This window comes from Rhinoraja longicauda, chromosome 14 (assembly GCF_053455715.1).
Source record: "Rhinoraja longicauda isolate Sanriku21f chromosome 14, sRhiLon1.1, whole genome shotgun sequence".
In the NCBI taxonomy this organism is placed as follows: domain Eukaryota; kingdom Metazoa; phylum Chordata; class Chondrichthyes; order Rajiformes; family Arhynchobatidae; genus Rhinoraja; species Rhinoraja longicauda.
The window spans coordinates 11,515,783-11,541,017 of record NC_135966.1 but is presented as its reverse complement, the minus strand read 5'-3'; the positions used below and the strand labels follow the sequence as shown (position 1 = coordinate 11,541,017).

General features: G+C 44.5%; 1 protein-coding gene across 2 annotated transcripts in view; it reads left to right on the top strand.

Moving 5' to 3' along the window:
* Positions 1 to 25,235, top strand: part of LOC144600050 (BTB/POZ domain-containing protein KCTD16-like) — a 178,413-nt gene that overhangs the window by 67,955 nt on the left and 85,223 nt on the right. The window contains exon 2 of one of the 2 annotated variants that reach the window (XM_078411411.1): positions 21,305 to 24,140. The exons of the other annotated variant lie outside the window; for it this stretch is intronic. Coding sequence (XP_078267537.1) covers positions 21,305 to 21,336 — 32 coding nt within the window. The 3' untranslated portion in view covers positions 21,337 to 24,140. Of the gene's footprint in view, positions 1 to 21,304; positions 24,141 to 25,235 lie in introns of those variants that run through there. 2 annotated transcript variants of the gene reach the window in all.

Sequence of the window (25,235 nt, the reverse complement as noted above, 5' to 3'; positions counted from 1 at the left end):
TGGCGGAGTAGACTTGGTGGGCCGAATGGCCTAATTCTGCTCTTATGACCTAATGAACTTAATGGTGCCAAGATGCAGGGATAGGTATCTCAATAGCCAGCACCATCTCTTCATGGAGATTTGAGCATGACTCTGAGTAGTTCACATTGCATCCAGTTTTGTGCCACATTTTCCTGAAATAGAGGTGGAAGTGTGCCAGGTGTAATGTGGATTATTATGGCTGATTACCCGGCCATATGTTCAGGCTGTTGGGGGTGTGTATGTGAGGCTTGTAGCCACACCAGATTTACTAGTTTAGTTTGGAGATACAGAGCGGAACCAGGCCCTTCGGCCCACAAGTCTGCGCTGACCGGCGAACACTATCCTACACGCGAGGGACAATTTACAATCTTTGCCGAAGCCAATTAACCTACAAACCTGCACGTCTTTGGAGTGTGGGAGGAAACCGGAGCACCCGGAGAAAACCCACGCCGTCGCAGGGAGAACGTACAAACTCCACACAGACAGCACCCGTAGTCAGGATTGAACCTGGGTGTCTTGCGCTGTAAGGCAGAACTCTACTGCTGCGCCACGCAGTGCCATCTAGTGTATGAAGGAGGTGAGTGCTGATTGCTAGAAATCGTTGCCAGATGTGTGCTGAGGTGTGGTGAATCGAGCATTGCCTGAGTCTTGTGGTGCAAAGGAGAGCATCTATCATTAGAACTTGCATCTGCTTCTCGGTGCTCTGGGTTTGACCACACAAAGTGCTGGAGTAATTCAAGGGTTCAGGCAGCATCTCTGGAGAACGTGGATGGGTGACGTTTCAGGTCGGGACCTTTCCTCCGAAGAAGACTCCAAACCCGAAACGTCACCTATCAATGTTCTCCGGAAATGCTGCCTGACCCGCTGTGCCACTCTAGTGCTTTGTCGTTTTTGTTAACCAACATTAAGGGCGGCGCAGTGCTGGTCTGGAGCAAGAAGCAAATTGGTGGTGGAACTCAGTGGGTCGAGGGAGGCACGGTGGCACAGCGGTAGAGTTGCTGCCTTACTGCGCCCGAGACCCGGGTTCGATCCTGACCACGCGCGCTGTCTGCACGGAGTTTGTACGTTCTCCCCGTGACCTGCGTGGGTTTTCTCCCATGCTCCAAAGATGTACAGGTTTGTCGGTTATTCCTAGTCTTAGAGGGAGTACAGAGAAGGTTCACCAGATTGATCCCTGGGATGGCAGGACTTTCATATGAAGAAAGACTGGATAGACTAGGCTTATACTCACTGGAATTTAGAAGACTGAGGGGGGATCTTATAGAAACATATAAAATTCTTAAGGGGTTGGAGAGGCTAGATGCAGGAAGATTGTTCTCGATGTTGGGGAAGTCCAGAACCAGGGGTCACAGCTTAAGGATAAGGGGGAAGTCTTTTAGGACCGAGATGAGAAAACATTTCTTCACACAGAGAGTGGTGAGTCTGTGGAATTCTCTGCCACAGAAGGTAGTTGAGGCCAGTTCATTGGCTATATTTAAGAGGGAGTTAGATGTGGCCCTTGTGGCTAAAGGGATCAGGGGGTATGGAGAGAAGGCAGATACAGGTTACTGAGCTGGATGATCAGCCATGATCATATTGAATGGCGGTGCAGGCTCGAAGGGCCGAATGGCCTACTCCTGCACCTATTTTCTATGTTTCTATGTTTCTATTCCTTTTCCTTTTCCTTTGCTTTTCTCCAGAGATGCTGCCTGACGTGCTGAGTTGCTCCAGCATTTTGTGTCTTTACAGGTCTGTAGGCTAGTTGGTTGCCCCCATCCCCTACGTATCTGGCCAATGTACAGTATGGCTGGAGGCAGCTTGTCCCGATATTCATGGGAATGAACAGACATTGCAAGATAGACTGTCCGCACTGAAATGGCACAGCTGATTGCATGTTGCTATCTTGCCTCAGGGATCATTGAATTTAACTTGCTTCATATTTTTACATTTGCTTTCAGAATCATATACTCATGCTTCAATAAACAGACCTTTTCTTTTCAAAGGTTTTAAGATTGTGAACACATTACGTAGGTCGGTCACGCTGGCGCAGCGGTAGAGTTGCTGCCTTACAGCGAATGCAGCGCCGGAGACCCGGGTTCGATCCCGACTACGGGTGCTGTCTGTACGGAGTTTGTACGTTCTCCCAGTGACCACGTGGGTTTTTCGCCGAGATCTTCGGTTTCCTCCCACACTCCAAAGACGTACAGGTTTGTAGGTTAATTGGCTTGGTAAATGTAAAAATTGGCCCTAGTGGGTGCAGGATAGTGTTAATGTGCGGGGATCGCTGGTCGGCGTGGACCCGGTGGGCCGAAGGGCCTGTTTCCGCGCTGTATCTCTAAACTAAACTAAAGAAAAACTAAATTACAACTGTGGTAATATCGACCATATGGTCAACTTCCATGCAGTATTATTGAGTCATAGTCACAGAAGACAGACACAAAATGCTGGAGTAACTCAGTGGGCCAAGCAGCGTCTCTGGAGAAAAGGAACAAGTAAGGTTTGGGGTGGGGACCCTTCTTCAGACTTTTATATCATAGTCATCAAGTCATTCAACACAGAAACAAGCCCTTCGGCTCAACTCATGCACGCTGACCAGGATGCCCCATCTAAGCTAGTCCCATTTGCCCACGTTTGGCCCATATCCCTCACAGGCAGATCTTCTGTTAACCAGTGGTTCATTTGGCCCTGGACTCGCTGGGAGATGAGTTCTTAGCTGATGAGTGAGTAACAGTCAGTTACTCTGTAGTGTATCGTGTAGAGTATATGTACAGTGTGCATGTATATATATATAAGACAATGGGGACCGGGCGTGGGGTGACCGCTGTGAGGGACAGTGGAAGAACAAAGGAGGACCCGGTGAGGGGGAGGGGGGGGGCACTCTAGTTTACAATCCTCTGCCCAGGGGATAAGTCTTTGTTTGTTTGTTTGTTTGTTCCGGTGAAGGCGCTGTGCACACGGCAGCTCGCCAACAGTCGCTTGTCTTTTTCTTTTTGTTTTCACTTTTAATTTCAAGTTTTTGTGTACGTTGTGAATGTCAGCAGACCAATTTCCCTCCCGGGATGAATAATCTTTTATCGTATCGTGTCGTATGTACTATGGTGCAGTGTAGAGTATTGCAAATGGCAGTATGGTGTACGGCATTTCTCGTGAGGATAGACCAACTGCTTTCTGATCTGGCACTTAGAGAAGATTTCAAGGATACATTTATTTGGATGTTGGCCGGTGAATATCCTGATGAGATAAATAACCTCCAGACATTTTTGGATAAGTACGTGGACAGGAAAGGTTTAGAGGCATGTGGGCCAAATGCAAGAAGGTGGGACTCGTGTATATGGGGCATCTTGGTCAGCAGGGGCAAGTTGGGCCAAAGGGCCCGTTTCTGCGCTGGATGACTATGACTCTGATATTCGGAGGTATTCAACGGTACATTCAACAATTATATATGAAACACTGAACTTTTATCTACTCAAATAAAGAACTCTGCAAAGCATTGGAGCACAACTAATGATTTGTTTTTGAGAGTATGTCATGTTCTTGGAAGGTTGTAATTATTTAAACCTGACAAGTGAAGAATTCAAAGCAAAAATGAACCAAAATTAACATAGGTTGCTGTTTGGTTGGCACAGCTGAGAGCTGCTGCCTCACAGCTCCAGTGACCGGGCTTTAATCCTGACCTCTGGTGCTCTCTGTGTGGAGTTTGCACTTTCGCTCTGTGACACAGAGAGCTTGCTCTGTGTGCTGAAGTTTTCTCCCACTTGATTTAAGAATTTGCCCCGAAGATTAAGGTGAGGATAGAATCTGGGGGAGTTGATGGGATTAGACAGAATCATAGAGTCACACAGCGTGGAAACAGGCCCTTCGGTCCAACTCGCCCACACTGGCCAACATGTCCCACCTACACTAGTCCCACCTGTCTGCATTTGGCCCCTGTCCCTTCAAACCTGTCCTATCCATGTACATGTCTAACTGTTTCTTAAACGTTGCAATGGTACCTGCCTCAACTACCTCCCGCAGTAGCTAGTTCCATATACCGACCAACATTTGCGTGAAAAAGTTATGGGGATTGTGTGTGGAAAGATTGTAAAAAACAGGGTTGAGTGAATGATTAAGTACAAATAGATGCTTTGTGACATAGTGTGGACTTAATGGACTTCAGGGCCTGTTTCTGTGCAGATTACCTCAATAACTCCAGGAGATCTTCAAACACTTACATAGCCATTTCTGAAGTCCAACTTATATTTTTAAGAAATAGAACTTTGATTCACATGGAACCTTTTTATCACTTAAAATGTCCAAAGGACCTTATTGCCATTACTACTTCCAAAGTGTTGTCATAAATTGTAGAATCAAGACTCAAATGTAATTATTAGCTAATGTTTAATTTCTTATTTTAATACAAAAGGAGTGAAAAAATAACATCAAGCACACAGGCATTTATTATAAGGAAACACAATATCTCACAGTGACTTGACTTTAGACTTTAGAGATACAGTGTGGAAACAGGCTGTGTGGCCCACCGAGTCCGTGTCAACCAGCGATCACCCCGTACACTAGCACTATCCTACACAACAGGGACAATTCACAAATTTACCGAAGCCAATTAACCTACGAACCTGCACGTCTTTGGAGTGTAGGAGGAAACCGGAGCACCCGGAGAAAACCCACGCGGTTACATGTAGAACGTACAAACTCCACGCAGACAGCACCCATAGTCAGGATCGAACCTAGGCAACAGCTCTACCTTGAAGATGCAATAGAATCAATGAATAAAAACAAGGGGCTATTGACAGCTGGTCTTACTTGTGGTGCAGTGTAGCCAGCTTCTGGGAACAGAACAGCAAGTTAGTATATCTGGAGGGCAAAATAAAACTGTGACTATCTTGTCAGTGGGGCTATCTGGCTGAACACCTGTTATAGATGATAGCTTTGGCACTTCCAAAACACACAAAAGCCTGTAATGCCAGGCTACAGGCAAATCTCTGCTCACGCTGCAGGAGATTCAATTACAAGTACAATGCAGGGCATGAGAACGGATGATTAGCAAACACTCTCCTATATTTCTAGCAACCATATTTGTATCTCCCAGCTTTGTTGTATAATGCAAATGGCTGTGTTCTCAGTGTTAATATGTATTTGACCTAAAATTATGTGATCTCGCAGGTGTGAATTTTTAATGTGTAATATTTGTGAAAAACAAATGCAAACAGAAAGGAAGTTAATATAAGAAAGGAATTGATAGCTAATTTTCCCTGTAAAAGATTTCACTGGAGAAACATGTTTCGCTGCGCAATGAAGCTTTAGTTCATAAATTCATAAGTTGAAGGAGCAGAATTAGGCCATTCGGCCCATCAAGTCGATTCAGCCATTCAATCATGGCTGATCTATCTTTTCCACTCAACCCCAGGAACTGCAGACACTGATTTTCAAAATAAAGACACAAAACGCTGGAGTAACTCAGCGAGTCAGGCAGCATCCCTGGAGAACACGGTTCGGTGACATTTTGGGTCAGGCTTGTATTTCAGTCTGAAGAGTCTGAAGAAGGTTCCCGACCCGAAACGTCACCTATCCGTGTTCTCTAGAGACGCTGCCTGACCCGCTGAGTTACTCCAGCACTCTGTGAAACATCACCTACCCATGTTCTCCAGTGATGTTGCCTGACCCGCTGAGTAACTCCAGCCCTGTGTGAAACGTCACCTATCCATGTTCTCCAGAGATGCTGCCTGACCGGCTGTTACTACAGCACTCTGTGAAACGTCACCTATCCGTGTTCTCTAGAGACGCTGCCTGACCCGCTGAGTTACTCCAGCACTCTGTGAAATGTCACCTATCCATGTTCTCCAGAGACGCTGCCTGACTGTCTGTTACTCCAGCACTCTGTGAAACGTCACCTATCCATGTTCTCCAGAGATGCTGCCTGACCCGCTGAGTTACTCCAGCACTCTGTGAAATGTCACCTATTAATGTTCTCCAGAGACGCTGCCTGACTGTCTGTTACTCCAGCACTCTGTGAAACGTCACCTATCTGTGTTCTCCAGAGATGCTGCCTGACTGTTACTCCAGCACTCTGTGAAATGTCACCTATCCATGTTCTCCAGAGATGCTGCCTGACTGTCTGTTACTCCAGGACTCTGTGCAACGTCACCTATCTGTGTTCTCCAGAGATGCTGCCTGACCCGCTGAGTTACTCCAGCACTTTGATGCTTCGTGCTGAATTTGAAACGAATGATAACAAGCAAAAACTTGAAGCTAAGTTTTCAGACAAGTAGACTTGCTGTCACAGGAATCAGTGAGGATGTTTAAAAAATAATAATTCTAAGACTTCCTGAACCCTGGGGCTTCCAGTCATGTCGTAATCTCCTTGAGTGTTTATAAAGTGTTTTTAAGAGTTGAGTACCCTGTTGAATTAACATTACCGGGGGCAGCTGAAGTAATATGAATTATGTCTTTGTAGTTCAGTGGGTGGAGAGCTTTTAAAAACTATGTTCGCATTTCAATATAAACGACCTCAGATGATGGCTGTGACCTGGTCATTGTTATTTTGCTTGCTCGGCCTGTGACAGAGACTGAAATCTTTCCAAATACTTTGCAGCCTCCCGCGATTGCAAATTCAATTTAATCAATTCAGTTGAGCAAGAATACAAGGCCACAAGAAATTGCTGCAAATTGTGGACGCAGCCCAGACCGTCACACAAACCGACCTCCCTTCCATTGACTCCATTTGCGCCTCACGCTGCCTCGGCAAGCCATGATTCACAGAGTCATGGTCATAGAGTCATACAGTGTGGAAACAAGCCCTTCAGTCCAGCATAATCAAAGACGAGCCGCACCCTGGCCACTCCCTCTCCTCCCCTCTCCCATCAAAAGGTATAGAAGTGTGCAAACGCACACCTCCAGGTTCAGAGACCATTTCTTTCCAGCTGTTATCAGGCAACTGAACCATCCTACCGCAACCAGAGAGCAGCCCCGAACTACTATCTACCTCATTGGTGACCCTCGGACTATCCTTGATCGGACTTTACTGGCTTTACCTTGCACTAAACGTTATTCTCTTATCATGTATCTGTACACTGCGAATGGCTCGATTGTAATCATGTACTGTCTTTCTGCTGGCTGGTTGGCACGAGACAGAAGCATTTCACTGTACCTCAGTGCACGTGACAATAACTAAACTGAACTGAACTGAATATCTTCTATCTCTATGAATTTATTGTGCTCCCAGCCAATTACATCAAGCCTATGGTATTATTCTCTTCCTTGAGATAGAGGAGAACATTCAGCCCATCGAGTCTGTGCAAGCTCATGCAGCAATCCCATCAATTCCCATCCACTCCAACCCTAATTTCGCCTCTCTTACATGCCCACCCATTTCCCCTCAAAGGTACACAAAGTGGGGGACAATAATAAATTAAGCCAACCTGATTCACAGAGTCATGGTCATAGGGTCATACAGTGTGGAAACAAGCCCTTCAGCCCGACTTGCCCATGCTGACCAACATGCCCCAACTGCACTAGTCCCCAGCTGCCTGCGTTTGGCCCATATCCCTCTAAACCTGTCCTATCCATGTCCTTGTCCAAATGTTTTTTAAACATTGTGATAATACTTGCCTAACTACCTTCTCCGACAGCTTGTTCCATATGCCTACCACACTTTGTCTTAAAAAAAAGACCTGCTCCTCAGATTCCTATTAGATCATTCCCCCCTCACCTGAAACCCATGTCCACTGGTTTTTGATTCCAATGTATGGGGTGAGTGAAGCAAAGCAACATCAGTGATCATGCATCAGTCTGAAGAAGGGTCTCGACCCGTAACGTCACCCATTCCCTCTCTCCAGAGATGCTGCCTGACCTGCTGAGTTACTCCAGCATTTTGTGATACCTCAGTGATCATGGATCAGTGGAGACTTTGACCATGGTTCTTCAGCACTGAGACCAAATCCATTACTCGGAGCACTGTAATGTGTAGGGTTTGCCAGGAAGAAGAGAAAGGATGTTTCAAGAGAATCCCCAAATCTAGATCCAAAAAAATCTCTGGCTCAGGAATGATCAAACCGGTGGAGATACCTCTTAGGGAAATACAAGCACTTCAAGTGTCTCCGAAGAAATACAGTGAAGGCCACAAACTGACAACAGGAGGACAGCAGAAGTGGCTCATACCATACCATACGATATTATACAATAGAACTTTATTTGTCCCAGGAGGGAAATCGGTCTGCCAACAGTCAGAAAACACAAGATACATGAAACATGAAATTAAAGCGATAAGTGGAAAGGATTGGGGATGTGCAAAGATTGGGGAGGGGGGGGGGGGGGGGAGGGGAGTCAGTCTACCCCACGACAGAAGGGGTAGACATATACACCCCATGTCGGCAGGGTGGAAGAGCTGGTAGAGCTGCTGCCCTACAATGCCACAGACCCGGGTTCAATCCTGATCTCGGGTGCTGTCTGCATGGAGCTTGCACATTCTCCCTGTGACTGGGTGAATCTCCTCCCATATCTCAATGTTGTGCACAAAATGCTGGAGTAACTCAGCAGGTCAGGCAGCATCTCGGGAGAGAAGGAATGGGTGACGTTTCGGGTCGAGACCCTTCTTCAGACTGATGTCAGGGGGGCGGGACCCTGACATCAGTCTGAAGAAGGGTCTCGACCCGAAACGTCACCCATTCCTTCTCTCCCGAGATGCTGCCTGACCTGCTGAGTTACTCCAGCATTTTGTGAATAAATCGATTTGTACCAGCATCTGCAGTTATTGTCTTATACTCAATGTTGTGCACGTTTGTAGGTTAGTTGGCCTCTGTAGGGGCTACTGGCCCTAATGTGTAGGGAGTGAGACTGAGAGATTGATGGCCAGCGTGGACTCTGTGTGTGGGAGGGCCTATTTGCATGCTGTATCTTTAAACTAAACTGAACTAAATTAAACTAAACCCCCATCCCAGAACCCGCAGAACTATGGTGGAAGCAAGTTACTATCAGTTAACACAATAGACTTTAGACTTTGCTTTGGAGATCCAACCCAGAACCAGGCCCCATCGGCCGACCGAGTCTTGCCGAACAATGATCACCCTGTACACTAACTAGCACTATCCTACACACTAGGGACAATTTACAAATTACCAAAGCAAATTAACCTAAAAAGCTGTACGTCTTTGGAGTGTGGGAGGAAACCAGAGCTCCCGGAGAAAACCCACGCGGTCACAGGGAGAACGTACAAACTCCATACAGACAGCTCCTGTGGTCAGCATCGAACCTGGGTCTCTGTTGCTGTGAGGCAGTAGCTCTACCACTATATATTTGGGCGTTGAGGGTCCGTGAATGCATTAGGGCGTATAAAACCTCTGATTCTGCCTAAAGAATTGATGGTATTGATTCACTTATTCTATATACTAAAACTCTCGTTTGTTTGTTTGTTTGTTTGTTTGTTCCTGAACTACAGCCAAAACGGTACATGATAGCGCAACAATTTTGGCCCACCTTACTCACCATCATCCCTTTGGAGCTAATGGAAAATGTTTCATTGAAATCGGAGTTATATTTTTAAAGTTATTCACATTTTAAAGTTTAAATCTATCTCCGAGGGAGGGAGGGAGGGAGGGAGTGAGGGAGGAAGGAGGATAAGGGGGTTGAGGAGGATGGAGTGGGGGGAGAGGGGAGAGGGGAGGGGGTAGGGGGCGGGGGGGAGAGGGTGCTGCACCAATGCAGGAGAGGTTTGGGCCCAACGGGTCCACTTGGTCTAGTCTCACTTAAAGATTTCACCATCACTGCAATGAATATTGGGAGTCTGGTTTAGATTCTTTGCCTGGTAAATATAAAGCGGTAGAACTGCAGTTTATAACACACAAGCATTCAGCTAACCACCCATTCTCAATGTTATGTGTCAGCATTTTGACAGATTCTTTTCATTCTAAATCACCACACAGTTTACAATAATGTCATGCATTGTAGCATCATTCAAGTCTCCACTAATAGTGCCGAACAAATGGATTATTTTAGTTTAGTTTAGAGATTCAGCGAGCAAACAGGTCCTTCGGCACACCGAGTCCACACCGACCACCGCACACTAACACTATCCTACACTAGGGGCAATTTTTACATTTATACCAAGCCAATTAACCTACAAACCTGTAGGTCTTTGGAGTGTGGGAGGAAACCAAAGTTCTTGGGAAAAAACCCACGCAGGTCACGGGGAGAACGTACAAATGCCGTACAAACAGCGCCCATAGTCAGGATTGAACCCGGGTCTCTGACGTTGTATGCACTGTAAGGCAGCAATTCTACCGCTGCGCCACCGTGCCTCCCTATTTCTTTTCATTAAGACAATAATCCATGAAAGTAATATCTGTGCTGGGACCACCTCTGTCCAAAATCGAGGATAAAATACTTCTTTTGCTCAGTTTTATGTAATATCTCATAAAATTGATTGATGGATTGTAAAGCGATGAAAGACATTATTGACATCCACTGACAAATTATGCAAATCTCTACCACTTAAAAGGAACAGAGCAGTGAAGAGCGACATGCAGCGGGCTTACTTTGACGATATTATGGTGGAAGTGATGCTGTTGTCCACAATTTAAGCCACATTTCATGTCAATGTTTAAATTGAATGCTCTTGGTTTCTAGTCACCATCTTTGAAATCGAGCGTAGGTTAGTGGAACAGAACACAAATTTCAACTCTGTCATTTGTTCGGGCGGCACGGCGGCACGGCAACGGTAGAGTTGTTATCTCACAGCGCCAGAGACCCAGGTTCAATCCTGACTACAGACGCCGTCTGTGCAGAGTTTGCACATTCCCCCTGTGATGCTCCAGCTTCCTCTCACATTCCAACGACGTACAGGATTGGATGTTAATTGTCCCTAGTGTGTAGGATAGGACTAGTGTGAGCTGGTGATCGCTGGTCGACATGGACTCAGAGGGCCAAAGAGCCTCTTTCCTCGCTGTTTCTCTGAGCAAAAATAAACTAGATTTTGTTAATATAGTGGAAACCACCACAATTTGTTGGAAAGCTATTTTTATGATATTTTTTTCTGTTTTAACTGGAACTAGACAAAGTGGACCCGTTGGGCCCAAAGCTCTCCTGCATTGGTGCAGCACCCTGTCCTCCCCCCCCCCCCTCCCCTCTCTCCTCAACCCCCCCTTCCCTTCTCCCCCACTCCCCCCTTCCCCCCCCCCCTCCTCCCCTCCCCCTCCCCTCCTTTTAAACTTTAAAATGTAAATAACTTAAAAAATATAACACCGATTTCAATAAAACTACTTGCATTATCACTAAAGTGACGATGGTGAGTAAGGTGGGCCTAAAATTGTCACACTACCATGTACCGTTTTGGCTGAAGTTCAGTCACAAACAAGATAACAAATTAGAGTTTTAGTATATAGATGTCACTGTGGTCTGCCAACCTTTGCACTGTTGGGATACATAAATCTACTGGAGTTAGTCCAATTTGTGGCTAAACAGTATTCTTATTTTCACACTGGGAAATGCACCTCGGACGTGGGTGGTTAAAGATCACAGTGGTGGAAAGTGGGTGGCTTTCTTATGGCACAAGAAGAGCACTTTGTGCCAACATTTAAATAATTGTGGGCAGATGGACTGAATTGATTGCCTTGCAATCTTTATCGCTTCTTTTGGGAGCATTTAAAATCTAAGGGCACTTACTCTGTCCCTTAACAACGCTCCATGGCTGTTATACTCTGGAATTGTTTGCGTCTAACATTAATATTCTATTGATAATGACTGACTATAAGATGTCAGTATGTCATTACCAGCTGCTTTGAATAAGCTCCGTGGGAAACAGCAGTTCATGAAATGAAACAAATGAGGCTATTAGCAGGAAAGGGAGGTCCAGTGAAATCTTTCCTGGAGAAACTCTGGTAGAGCTGCTGCCACACAGTGACAGAGACCCTGGTTCGATCCTGACCTTGGGTGCTGTCTGTGTGGAGTTTGCACGTTTCTCCCTGTGACTGCGTGGGTTTCATCCGGGTGCTCCGGTTTCCTCCCACATCCCGAAGACGTGCGGGTTTGTTTGTAGGCTAATTGGCCATTGTAGAAAGTAAATATTGCACTTGATGTGTTGGGAGTGGATGCGAAAGTGGGATAACCTAGAACTAGTGTCAACGGGTGATTAATCAACACCGTGGACTAGATGGGTCTGTTTCCTTGATGTATCTCTAAACTAAGCTAGACTAAGTACAGGAGTAATTCATAAGGTCATAAGGAATAGGAGTAGAATTAGGCCATTCGGCCCATCAAGTCTACTCCACCATTTAATCATGGCTGGTCTATCATCGCTCCCTCCTAACCCCGTTCTCCTGCCTTCTCCCCATAACCTCTGATACCTGTACTAATCAAGAATCTATCTATCTCTGTCTTAAAAATATCCACTGACTTGGCCTCTACAGCCTTTTGTGGCAAATAATTCAACACATTCACTGCTAAATTCTCACCACTGCCTGTTTGAATGTAGCAGATTCAGCATTTGTCCGTTCCTCCATCACCCCTGGGTCACAATCTGCACCTCCCTCCCTAATAGTGTGTGTATGTCCACAGTTTGAGGATTACAGCAATTCAAGAATGCAGCTTTCAGCCAGCTACTCCAGGGCAATTCAGGGTGGGCAATTATGTACAGCCTCAGCCTGCAAACCTCATGCCCCTTGGATAAATAAAAAAGATCGGATTGAATAGTAATTGATTTGGCGGGGGGCGTTTATGCCAGTTTGCTGCATTACAATTTTCGTTCATTTCCAAAGTCCTCTTTTTAAGTCCAATTTAGCTGTGTTTCGGGTACGTTGGCTGAGGTCCGTTTAGGAGTCTGATAACAATAGATGCTGACAGAATATAGTGTTAAAGCAGTCGGGAACATGCAGGTAGAAAAATTGCTAGTGCTTGCAGTGAGGTAGATTGGAGGATTTGTCCATTCAAGAGTCTGATAACTAGGGAAGAAACGGTTCTCGAATCTGGTAGTACACATTTTCATGTTTTTGTGCCTTCTGCCGGAGGGAAGAAGAGAGAATGACCGGGATTTGAAAGGTCCTTGATTTTGTTGGCTGCTTTCCCGAGTCAGCAGGCAGTGTAGATAGAGCTGAGGGGGAGGGGGAGATGGGGAACAATGGTTTGCGTGATGGACTGGGCTGTGCCAACAACTCTCTGCCGTTTCTTGCAGTCTTGGGCAGAGCAGTTGCCATAGCAAATGTGTGTGAAGGAACTGCAGATGCTGGTTTAACCCGAAGATAGACACAAAAAGTTGGAGTAACTCAGCGGGGCAAGCAGCATCTCTGGAGAGAAGGAATGGGTGACATTTTGGGTTGAGACCCTTCTTCAGCTGTGATGCATCCTGTTGGAAAAAATTCTAAGGTGCATCTGTAGAAATTGGTGAGAGCTATTTTAACCATTGAGTATTCAGTATTCCCGATGTGGTCTCCCTTACATTGACGAGTCTAGACTGGACAATTGATTTACAGAGCATTCGTGTCCTGAAGAAGTCTGAAGAAGGGTCTCGACCCGAAACGTCATCCATTCCTTCTCTCCTGAGATGCTGCCTGACCTGCTGAGTTACTCCAGCATTTTGTGAATAAATACCTTCGATTTGTACCAGCATCTTACATAACCATACTGAGTTTAGTTTAGTTTAGTTCAGATTAGTTTAGTTTAGAGATACAGCATGCAAACAAGGTCTTCGGCCCACCGGGTCCACTCCGACCGGCGATCACCCGTACAATACTTCTATCCTACACACTAGGGAGCAAATTTTACAGAGGCCAATTAACCTACAAACCTGCACATCTTTGGAGTGTGGGAGGAAACCGGAGCACCCGGAGAAAACCCACACATTCGCAGGGAGAATATACAGTCTCTGTACAGACAGCGCCCATAGTCAGGATCAAACCCAGGCCTCTGGTGCTGCAAGGCAGCAACTCTGCCGCTGCACCACTGTGCTGACCAAGCTGCATGAGATTTCACTTCCACTTGCCATTCCCACACCAAATGTTTGGGCATCATTGGTCTTCTCCACCACAGAGTGAGGCCCACTACAAATTTCAAGGACCCAAAATTGCCGTGGGTGCTGACTGTGTGGAGTTTGCACGTTATCCCTGTGACAGCCTGGGTTTCCTCTGGGTGCTCCGGTTTCCTCCCACCTCCCAAAGATGTGCGGGTTTGTAGGTTAATTGGTCCTCTGTAAAATTGCCCCTGTTGTGTAGGAGGGGGTGGGTGAGAAAGTGGGACGCCATAGAACTAATGTGAACAGGTGATCTATGGTTGGCCTGGACCCGGTGGGCCGAAGGGCCTGTTTCCACTCTACATCTCTAAAGAAAAGTTCCATAATGCTGCCAGATTGGAAGCAATTTCATCAGCTTTTGAACGTATTATGAAGAGCTGAACTTCACGGAAAAATCATTAGCTGGTAAGGTTAATTCATTGTCATTTGTATTTGTTCCTTCCAGTGCTTCTGAAATATTTGCTCAATCTCATGCATAAGTAGGTATTTATAGTACTGAGGGACATCAATGATCCTTGAAATTTGAGTTAAATATCCATTCAGCAGCTTATGAGAAGTAAGTCCCTCATTGAGATTGGAAGTACCTTGGTCATTTGGTTTCTATTTGTTCTCCTGTTGGTGGTAACTCATCCGGGATCTGTGCAGTATCTTTGTAAGATTGAAAATAGACACAAATAGCTGGAGTAACTCAGCGGGTCAGACAGCATCTCTGAAGAAAAGGAATAGGTGACGTTTCGGGTTGAGACCCTTCTTCAGACTGAAAGGGAAATGAGAGATACAGATGGTGAAATAGAGAGATATAGAACAAATGAATAAAAGATATGTAAAAAAGTAATGATGCTAAAGGCAACAGTTAGCTGTAGGCTAGGTGAAAATGAGTTATCGACAATGAGACTCAACAAGACGACTTTGAACCTAGTTCAATGACTTGGGTTGGGGAGGGACAGAGAGAGAGAGAGAGGGGAATGCAAGTTTTACTTGATGTTGGAGAAATGTAAGACAAATGTACTGAGGCAATTAATATATTCTCAGGCATTCTAATTTAAAAGAATCTCTCGGTCAGCAATTTTGTATAAAACTTTCTAAGGTGATATTCAAACACCAGGCATGAGTGAACAGCGAGACTGAGAGAAGGAGTCTTTTAATCTTGGAAATGTGGCAGCCTTCCACTCAATTTATTCAGCCTTGATGACTTATGCCTCCTATAACTGAAGAAACTTTTAATTGTGAAGCATTGTTTCTGCTGTAAGGTTACAAGGAGGTTATTTTGACTCATCCTGTTTTCCCAACCCGTTCCATGTCCTCGACATAAAAGGGAAACAAATTGCATTTACCGAGGACACTTGTTCTCTTTGCATAATAATAATCGGAGAGGCACTTGGGCAATAATTATCTTTTTAGTTGCATTATGGTAATAGAGATGGATTTGCAACTCGTACAGCTAGTTTTATGACTCCATTTAAAGAACAAATGATAGTGTACATGAGTTATGCCTTTCATCACTTGTGATTTTCTATAATTTCCCGGCACTTTCTCACCAGATAGAACTATAACTCTTCTTGGGAAATAATTATTATGACTTTGTCCCTCCATTAAAATCAATGCCACTTACAAATATCCCGAAGTTAAACTGTGTATATCACCAAAATGTACCCTGGAAAACAGAGGCACTGATGGGTTCTCGATGTCCCGAGATTAATATGATTTGTTGACAATAGCATTACATATTGTTTGCTTCGAAGAAACATCTTTTGTAGATCACTGGAAGCACATGAGAATACCCGGCTTACTTTCTTTTCTTGGTATCTTGGTTTTATGCGAGGTTGGTATTTGTGGCGCTACGACTGTTCAATGATGGGGTAGTAGAAGTGTAAGGCAGGATGCAAAGTGCGTGGCATTTGCTTGAGTGAATTAATTGTCTGAAGTTTCCTTTATTTAGTCGATACTGGAAGCATAGGTGTTGAGAGGGGGGTGGTTCTGGGACGCCTGGACTAACTGTTGAGCCTTCCCGAGGTGTCATGGCCCGAACTCAATGAAACACCAATGAAGGGAGATGCCCACTTGATAACCCCAATGATATACTGGCATCTACACGATCATTTGTTAAAATGTGCTTGTTAACATGTGGATAGCTTATTATTGCATCTGGAGTTAGTTATTGTCCTTAGCATAAGCGTGTACAGGCAGTTTAGACACTACTTTGGCTTTGAGCCTGGTTTTCTTGATTGAGCGCTTATCTTGGTGCTATAGCACGTACTTTGTGTTTTTAATAGTAATTTATGTGAAGAGATGAGGAGACAAGTCTCTCTCCCCCTTCTCTCTAGTTGATGGGAGGATGGTTCAATTGCCTGATTATAGCTGGGGAAAAAAACTGTCCCTGAACCTGGAGGTATACGCTTCAAACTCTGGAACTCCTGCCTGATGGGAGAGGGGAAAGTGGGAGTGGCCGCGGTGAGATCAGTCCTTGATTATGCTGCTGGCCTTGCCGAGGCAGCACGAGGTGTAGATGGAGTCAATGGAAGGGAGGTTGGTTTGCGTGATGGTCTGGGCTGCGTCCACAACTCTCTGCAATTCCTTGTGGTCTTGGTTGGAGCCGCCTGGGTGTTCAGGGTGTGCCTGGAATGGAAGAAACTAATTTGATTAATTCCGGAACATTGGCAGGCGAATGATTTATCAGAAGGAAATTCGTTTTTTTGTATGGGAAAACTTCAGCGCTTCATTAATATTCTAGTTTATTTTTGAAAATATTGTTATTTTTATTCTTGTTGACAAAAATCCATTAAGGCTGTCTGATTTGTACGGAAACTTAACCTTGCTGGTCTGCGTGAATGGACTGGTGATTTGAATCGTGTACCTTTCCTTGTAGACCTGTCATGTCCATTGTGATTAATAATTGTCGGATGAGGAGAGATAACATGATATTTATTTATTTATCTATCAGAAGAAATATTATATTGTGATTCCTGAAAATTGCTGAGAGACTGAGGACACAATGTTACAAACAAAAATGCAACGCTCCAACTTTATTTGCTTCAAAGAGTCCTTTATGGTTTTGACTAGCAATAAAAAGTGTGACTACGGCTTAATTTTTTGCTACAAAGTTTTGGGGTAGGAATGAGAAGTGTCCCTAAATGGAGTGAACATTATCTTTATTATCATCATTGTAATCTCCAGATATCTACACGTACCGTATATACTGCGTTGGTCATGAGTTTAAAAGGGCATTCAATCTTGGTTCTGAACGTGTAACTGGATAAAAAATGAAAGGTTTCCTTCTTATCTTGATTACGCTTTGATGTTTTGCGTTTGTGCAACAACAGAAAATGGAATAACTTTCTGTACCAAAAATATGATCTATTTGGCAAACACTGGATGCAATTTGACATGGTGGCACAGTGGAGCAGCCTCAGAGCGCCAGAGGCCTGGGGGTTCAATCCTCACCTGGGGTGCAGTCTGTTTGAAGTTTGCACACCTTCCCTGTGACCACATAGACTTTCTCCGAGTTCACCGGTTTCCTCCCACATACCAAAGAAGTACATGTTTGTAGATTTATTGGCCTCTGTAAATTGCCCCCAGTATGTAGGGAGTGGAGATGAAAGAGAGATAGCATGGAACTAGTGTGAATGAGAATTTCATAAGTTCACGAATTCATAAGTTCTAGGAATAAAATTAGGCCATTCGGCCCATCAAGTTTACGCCGCCATTCAATCATGGCTGATCTATCTTTCCCTCTCAATCCCATTCTCCTGCCTTCTCCCCATAATCCCTGACACCTGTACTAATCGAGAATCTGTCAATCTCCACCTTAAAAACATGCCCTCCACAACCTTCTGTGGCAATGAATTCCACAGATTCACCTCCCTAGGGCTGCACGTAGGCATAGCGTTAGAGCTGCTGCCTTACAGCGTCAGAGACCCAGGTTCGATCCTGACAATGGATGTTGTCTGTACGGGGTTTCCCTATGACCTGCGTGGTTTTTCTCCGAGATCTTTGGTTTCCTCCCACACACCAAAGAGTACAGGTTTGTAGGCTAATTGGCTTGGTGTAAGTGTAAGTTTTGTCCCTAGTGTGTGTAGGATAGTGTTATTGTGTGGGGATTGCTGGTCGGTGCGGAGTCGGCGGGACACGGGGCCTGTTTCTGCGCTGTATCTCTAAACTAAACTAAACCCTCTGACTAAAGAAATTCATTCATATTGTCAGGTTAATAGTAAGCGTGGACTTGATGGGCCAAAAGGCCTGTTTCTATGCTCTCTAAAAACAAAGAACATATCTGTCTTCGATGTAAACCAGCATCTGCAGTTCCTTCCCACACTTTCAAATCATGATGATGGTCCCTGAAATCCCCAATTGGCTTGGATGCTTGGTATGAGTGAGATACCGAGGATTCAAGCTAGTTAAGAATTCAAGAGAATATCATCATGAGGTTGCTAGTTGGACTGCGGTAAATGTAATGCTAATTTGTGGCAAGATCAATACTTGGGCTTCATATCCATCTCCTCACTTAATGTGTATATTTATAGGAACAGTCGTTGTTTATCAGGTAGCAGTGTCCAGTCTTTCTGACTGACATGAATTCAACCTGTTCTGTTACATCATTTATGCACCTTAAATTTTCAGAGAATTCGTTTTGTTTCCAAATGGGATCAAAGGGGAAATGTTATGTACCTATTGAAATCCTGCAGTTAGTTCCAAGCAATATGGAATATTTTCTTTCGCCTTACTGTACAGATGGATTTTTGGTGTGGAAAAGACATAGCACTTTACAATCATTTTGAATTATTTAGGAATGTCATGGGGTTATTCCTCCATTATGTACTATTTAGTGACGGGTTACAGGGGATGATTATTGGTCATGTTACATTCATGAGGGTCACCAAACAGATTGGCCACATAGGGATATTTCCTTCGTTATAAGCATATACTCCCTACTCAAATTGAAAATGCATAGAACATAGCACAGTACAGCACAGGAACAGGCCCTTCGGCCCACAATGTTTGTGCCGAACATTGCCAAGTTAAACTGATCTCATCTGCCTCTACATGATCCATATCCCTCTACATGATCCATATCCCTCTACATGATCCATATCCCTCTATATGATTCATATCCCTCTACATGATCCATATCCCTCTACATGATCCATATCCCTCTACATGATCCATATCCCTCTACATGATTCATATCCCTCTACATGATCCATATCCCTCTACATGATCCATATCCCTCTACATGATCCATATCCCTCTACATGATCCATACCCCTCTACATGATCCATACCCCTCTACATGATCCATATCCCTCTACATGATCCATATCCCTCTACATGATCCATATCCCTCTACATGATCCATATCCCTCTACATGATCCATATCCCTCTATTCCCTGCACTTCCATATGCCTAGCTAAAAGCCTCGGAAACACCGCTATCGTATCTGCCTCCATCCCTGGCAGTGTGTTCCAGGCCCCCACTACCGTCTGTGTAAAACATTTGTCCCGTATATCTCCATTAAACTTTCCACCTCTCACTTAACGGCCAAGTCCTCTAATGTTGGACATTTCTACCTTGGGAAAAGGGTTCTGACAGTCTACCCTTTCTATGCCTTTCATAACATTATATTTTTTCTATCAATTCTCCCCTCAACCTTCGGCGTTCCAGAGAATAAAAATCTAAGTCCATTCAACTTCTCCCTGTAGCTGAAACCCTCCAATCCAGGCAGATGGTGAAAATCTGAAATGAAAAAACAAAAGACACTGAAAATGCCCCAAAACTCAACTGGTATGTCTGGAAAGTTTAGACATGGTTATGGATACATTATCTACGATAGTACAGAACTGAATACTAACAGGAATAGAAAATGCCACTTTATTATTATCCCACTTCTTTCCTATAATTTTAACAATAAATTAAGTTTAATTCTTCAGAATTGTTATCTAATTTCTTCCATAAAATATTCCAAACATTATTTGTTTTATACTGAGGTTTCCTCTGCTCATGATACTAGCAGACTATCATAGTTCACACTTTGTTGGCTTTACCTTGCAGTAAACACTATTCCCTTATCATGTCATAGTCATAGAGTGATACAGCGTGGAAACAGGCCCCTCTGCCCAACTTGCCCACACCGGCCAACATGTCCCAGCTGCACTAGTTCCACCTGCCTGTGTTTGGCACATATTCCTCCAAACCTGTCCTATCCATTAGAGTTCGGAGAGGCACAGTGTGGAAACAGCCCTTCCGGCCCACCATATCCACGCCAACCAACAATCACCCCGTACACTAACACTCTCCTACACATTAGGGACAATTTACAATTGACAGAAGCCAATTAACCTACAAACCTTAGGTAGGTCTTTGGAATGTGGGAGGAAACCGGAGCACCCGGAGAAAACCCACGCAGTCACAGGGAGAATGTGCAAACTCCATACAGACCGCACCCGTGGTCAGGATTGAACCCGGGTCTCTGGTGCTGTAAGGCAGCAACTCTACCTCTGTGTCAATGTGCCATTGCAGTGAAACCTGCCTGTAAGCTGTGGAGTTGATGTGTCAGAATAAAAACGTTTTTGACGTGAAATATTAATATTTCTGATATTTCAGATCAAAATGTTTCCAGACACCAATTGCACAGTATTCCATAAGGCTATAAGACATAGGAGCAGAATTAGGCCATTAAGCCCATCAAGTCTACTCCGCCATTCAATCATGGCTAATCGATCCCTCCCTCTCAACCCCATTCTCCTGCCTTCTCCCCGTAACCTTTGATGCCCTTACTCTCAAGAGTGGCTGATTTTATTTCTCCTATGTCTAGTCACCCTGTATGATGCTCTTGCATATTCTTGAGCTGCTCAACGTGTCGAGTCATGAGTGTCGGTCGACACAAAAGGAACTGAAATGTTCTTCCCGTGCAAAATGAAAGTTTGCACAGATTAGTGTCGCCTCCGGAAGCTCACAAGTTCATAAGTGATAGGAGCAGAATTAGGCCATTTGGCCCGTCAAGTCTACTCTGCCATTCGATCACGGGTGATCTAACTCCTAACCCCATTCTCCTGCCTTCTCCCCATAACCCCTGGCACCCGTACTAATCAAGAATCCATCAACCTTTGCCTTAGAAATATCCATTGACTTGGCCTCCACAGCCTTCTGTGGCGATGAATTCCACAGGTTCACCACTCCACTTTCGGTCCCAGTGCAAACAGAGGTAGACGCCAATGAAAGGGAGCCGTGTAGCATTGAGGAACACTTGCTGCAAAGAAAAAGTATAGTTCATGGTATTCTGCCCAAAGTTGACAGATCCGTCCTCTTGTCTTTTGTAGGTCTGCCAACCACTCTGTGTGCACCCCAGTGAAGCAGAACTACTGGACTGTCCTGCTGGTTCAGCCTCTGCCTAGCCACCAGATCTGGACAAGGAGGAATGTCATCTTGGCCACCATCTCCTGCATACTGGCAGCGAGTAGTTTCAGGGGTCTCGGGTGGGATGTTGCCAGATCTCAAGTTTCCTGAAACCCATTTTTTATTCATCTTTCCTCTGAGTTCCTGAAACCCTTGATGAATGTTTACTCTGAATTCACACACACCTTCTGCCTAACCCCCTTCCTGAATGGTCTGGTGCTGGAACCGTACACAACTGTCCCGTATGGCCACTTTGTTCCTTGGGGCCTCATCCTAGTGTCCTTTCCTTTCTCCCCCTCCCCCCCCCCCCCCCCGACTGTACTATTCTTTTGGGAGGGTGAGTGAGCCTTTAATGTAAAACTCAAAGTTCTCACTGATCTGAGACACCATTGTTCATCGTACCTCATCAAAAGCTCTTCACTGTACCTCGGCACATGTGATAACAAAATAAACTGAACTAAACAAATTAAAGACTAAAGATAGACGCAAAAAGCTGGAGTAACTCGGCAAGGTCGGACAGCATCTCTGGGGAAAAAGAATAGGTTTTGGGTCGAGACCCTTCTTCAGCCTAAAAACGATCTCGGTCTCAGTGATGCAAGTTATTCGGAAAGCCATCTTCTGCGAACCTAAGGAAGAGGAATCGTGTAAAAGAAAGATACTGTGAACTGCAACTTGTTACTGTGATTTTATGCGCTGTATATATTAGCAAGTTATGCTTAAACTCTGTTGTAGTAGATATAAAGGTGCAATAGCCTTCATGCAGAGAAAGTGCATGGGCAATTACCTGCAATAGTGTGAACCCTTATTTGTCAAATTGGTTTGTCCATTGATTTGTATGAGTGAAACGCAATGTTAGTGACTTCAGTAACGCTGGATCTCTTCATGTCTCAGTGGCCATACTAACCTTCCTAGATTGGGGAAATTGCAAAGTCACCCGTATGTATGAAGTGGTTGATGATTGGGTTCATGTTATTTGGACATACTGTTTCTGTTGACAATTGGTGCAGCCATATTATTGATTATCCCCATTAGTACAATGGCAGGCAATGACACAACCTGGCACTTTGTTTAATGGCAGTAGAACATAGAACAGTACAGCAAGGGAACAGGCCCTTCGGCCCACAATGCCCGTGCCGACCAAAATGCCAAGACCAACTCTTATCTGCCTGCACATAATCCATACACCCCCGTTCCTTGCAAATTCATGTGCCTATCCAAAAGTCTCTCTTTTAGTTTAGTTTAGTTCAGATATCTATACAGCATGGAAATGGGCCCTTCGGTCAGCCAAGTCCACATTGACCAGCAATCCCTAACATTATCCTACACACTAGGGACAATTTACAATTTTTACCCAAGGCAATTAACCTACAAACCTGTAGGTCTTTGAAGTGTGGGAGAAAACCCACGCGGTCACGGGGAGAACATACAAACCACATACAGACAGCACCCGTGGTCAGGATCGAACCTGGGTCTCTGGCGCTGTAAGGCAGTAACTCTACCGCTGTGCCATTGTGCCGCCCTTAAGTGCCACTAACATATCAGCAACCTACTCTTTCTAAAGGTCATGTGGAAGGGGAAACACAGCAGGGAAACAAAGGGAATCACAGGTTTGATGGATTTGATGAGTTTTGGGGTGAATAATCAGCCAGTGTTTATGTGGGATTGCACCTCAAATGTACCACCCGAGCTGGGAGCTCCACCTTCCAGCCATGCCAACACCCTGGGGTGGTACTGACTTCCCTCCCTCCTTGCCACATGCAAACAGCAGTGGCTTCTTGTGAACCACAGTCCAACACCAGCAAAGCCAGCATTACCCTTGGGGCTCTCCGCCATCTTGTTGATGGTTGAGGGAATCCTGATTGGGGTCAGTCTGCCCTCTAAAAGAATCACCAACATTCTCTTTTTCTTCATGGGATTTAACAATCATGGGTTTACACCTCCTGGAGTAGATTTTCTACTTTAACTTCCTATATCTTTAATAGTATTACCTCATCTTTACAATTTTTAGTTTAGTTTAGGAATACATCGTGGATACAGGCCCTTCGGCCCATCGAGTCCCCGCCGACCAGCGATCACCCGTACACTAACACTATCTTACACACTAGGGGCAATTTACAGAAGCCAATTAACCTACAAACCTGCATGTCTTTGGAATGTGGGAGGAAACCGGAGCACCCGGAGAAAACCCACGCGGTCATTGGGAGAACGTACAAATTCCGTACAGACAGATCCCTTAGTTAGGATCGAACCTGGGTCTCTAAGGCTGCAACTCTACCACTGCGCCATATTTTGAAATTGGGTTTAAGAGAGTGTTTTTTAAATGAGGTTTGGGTGTGTATCAATTATAAAAATGTTCTTTCTCATTTAATAGGTGGCATTAACACTGCCTTTGAAATAATTTTACTATCATCGTAAATGCAGAGTAAGGCCGCGATATATTTCACAAACAAGGTTTTGGTGTGGAATCTGAGCAGCAAATATTTTACAAGGTCGTTATCCTGAACTTGAACAAAATAAGTCAAATCAAATCTGATGCTTAAAGTTTAACATAGCTACAGATGAAAAATGCAATCCTAAATATATTGGCTCAAAATATGAATTTCAAATAAAGTTTCTTGTGAAATACTCCAGAGTTGTTTGAACACTATTTGCAGAAGGGATGTTTAATTTCAAAATTAAACTTTTCTATTGTTCAGTGCGTGCAGTAAAATTCCAACAGACATTCATCAGACATAGATGAATACTTCAGAAAGAAATAGCAAAGGGGCATGTGAAACTTTTATGATGTGTCAGATTGGGTGACTTTCTCAGACTAACATGAAGAGAAAGGTTCTGTTCAAAGTTTGACTACAGGAAATAAAAACAAAACCAATAGGGAGAAAGCGTAAAGTTCCCATGATTCTCTATAAAAGTCTTTAAATGTCTCTACCATAAGACCACAAGACATAGGAGCAGAATTAGGCCATTCAGCCCATAGTGTCTGCTCCGCCATTCGATCATGGCTGATCTATCTTACCCTCTCAACCCCATTCTCCTGCCTTCTCCCCATATTCTTTGACACTCTTCGTTACCACCAGATTAATGATTCAAACCTCTTGGGCAAGTTCAAGAGGGGTGGTCAAAGTTTAACAAGTAATTCTGTCCGAGTTACTTTAGTAATTTAGTAAGGATATACAATATTTCCATCACATTTGAATAAAAAATGTATGATATGTTGCATTAAGAAATAAATTGAATGATTGAAGATAGACTCAAAATGCTGGAGCAACTCAGCAGGACAGGCAACATCTCCGTAGAGAAGGAATGGGCGATGTTTCTGGACTCGAAACATCATCCATTCCTTCTTTCCAGACAAGCTGCCTGTACCTCTGAGTTACTCCAGCATTTTGTGCCTATCTTCCGTGTAAACCAGCATCTGCAGTTCCTTCCTACACATTGAATGATTGAATCTGTTTTAGATCAAAATAAGTCTTGCCTTTGCATTCAGGTTTTATGGCCAACTGTGGATTGTTACGGTCTGTCTGAGTACTCTGGATGTGCTGCGTACATGTAGGTGGTAATGCACAGTCTGTTCGTTAGAATTTAGAGATACAGAGATGAGATATAGCATGGAAAAAGGCCCTTTGGCCCACCGAGTCCACGTCAACCACCGATCGCCTGTACAATAGTTCTGTGTTATCCCACTTTCGCATCCTACACTCTAAGCCAGGGGCAATTTACAGAAGCTAGTTAACCTACAAACCTGCACGTCTTTGGAATGTGGGAGGAAACTGAATCGCCCGGAGACAACCCACATGGTCATGGGGGAGCTTACAGTCAGCACCCACAGTCAGGATCGAACCCAGGTCTCTGGCG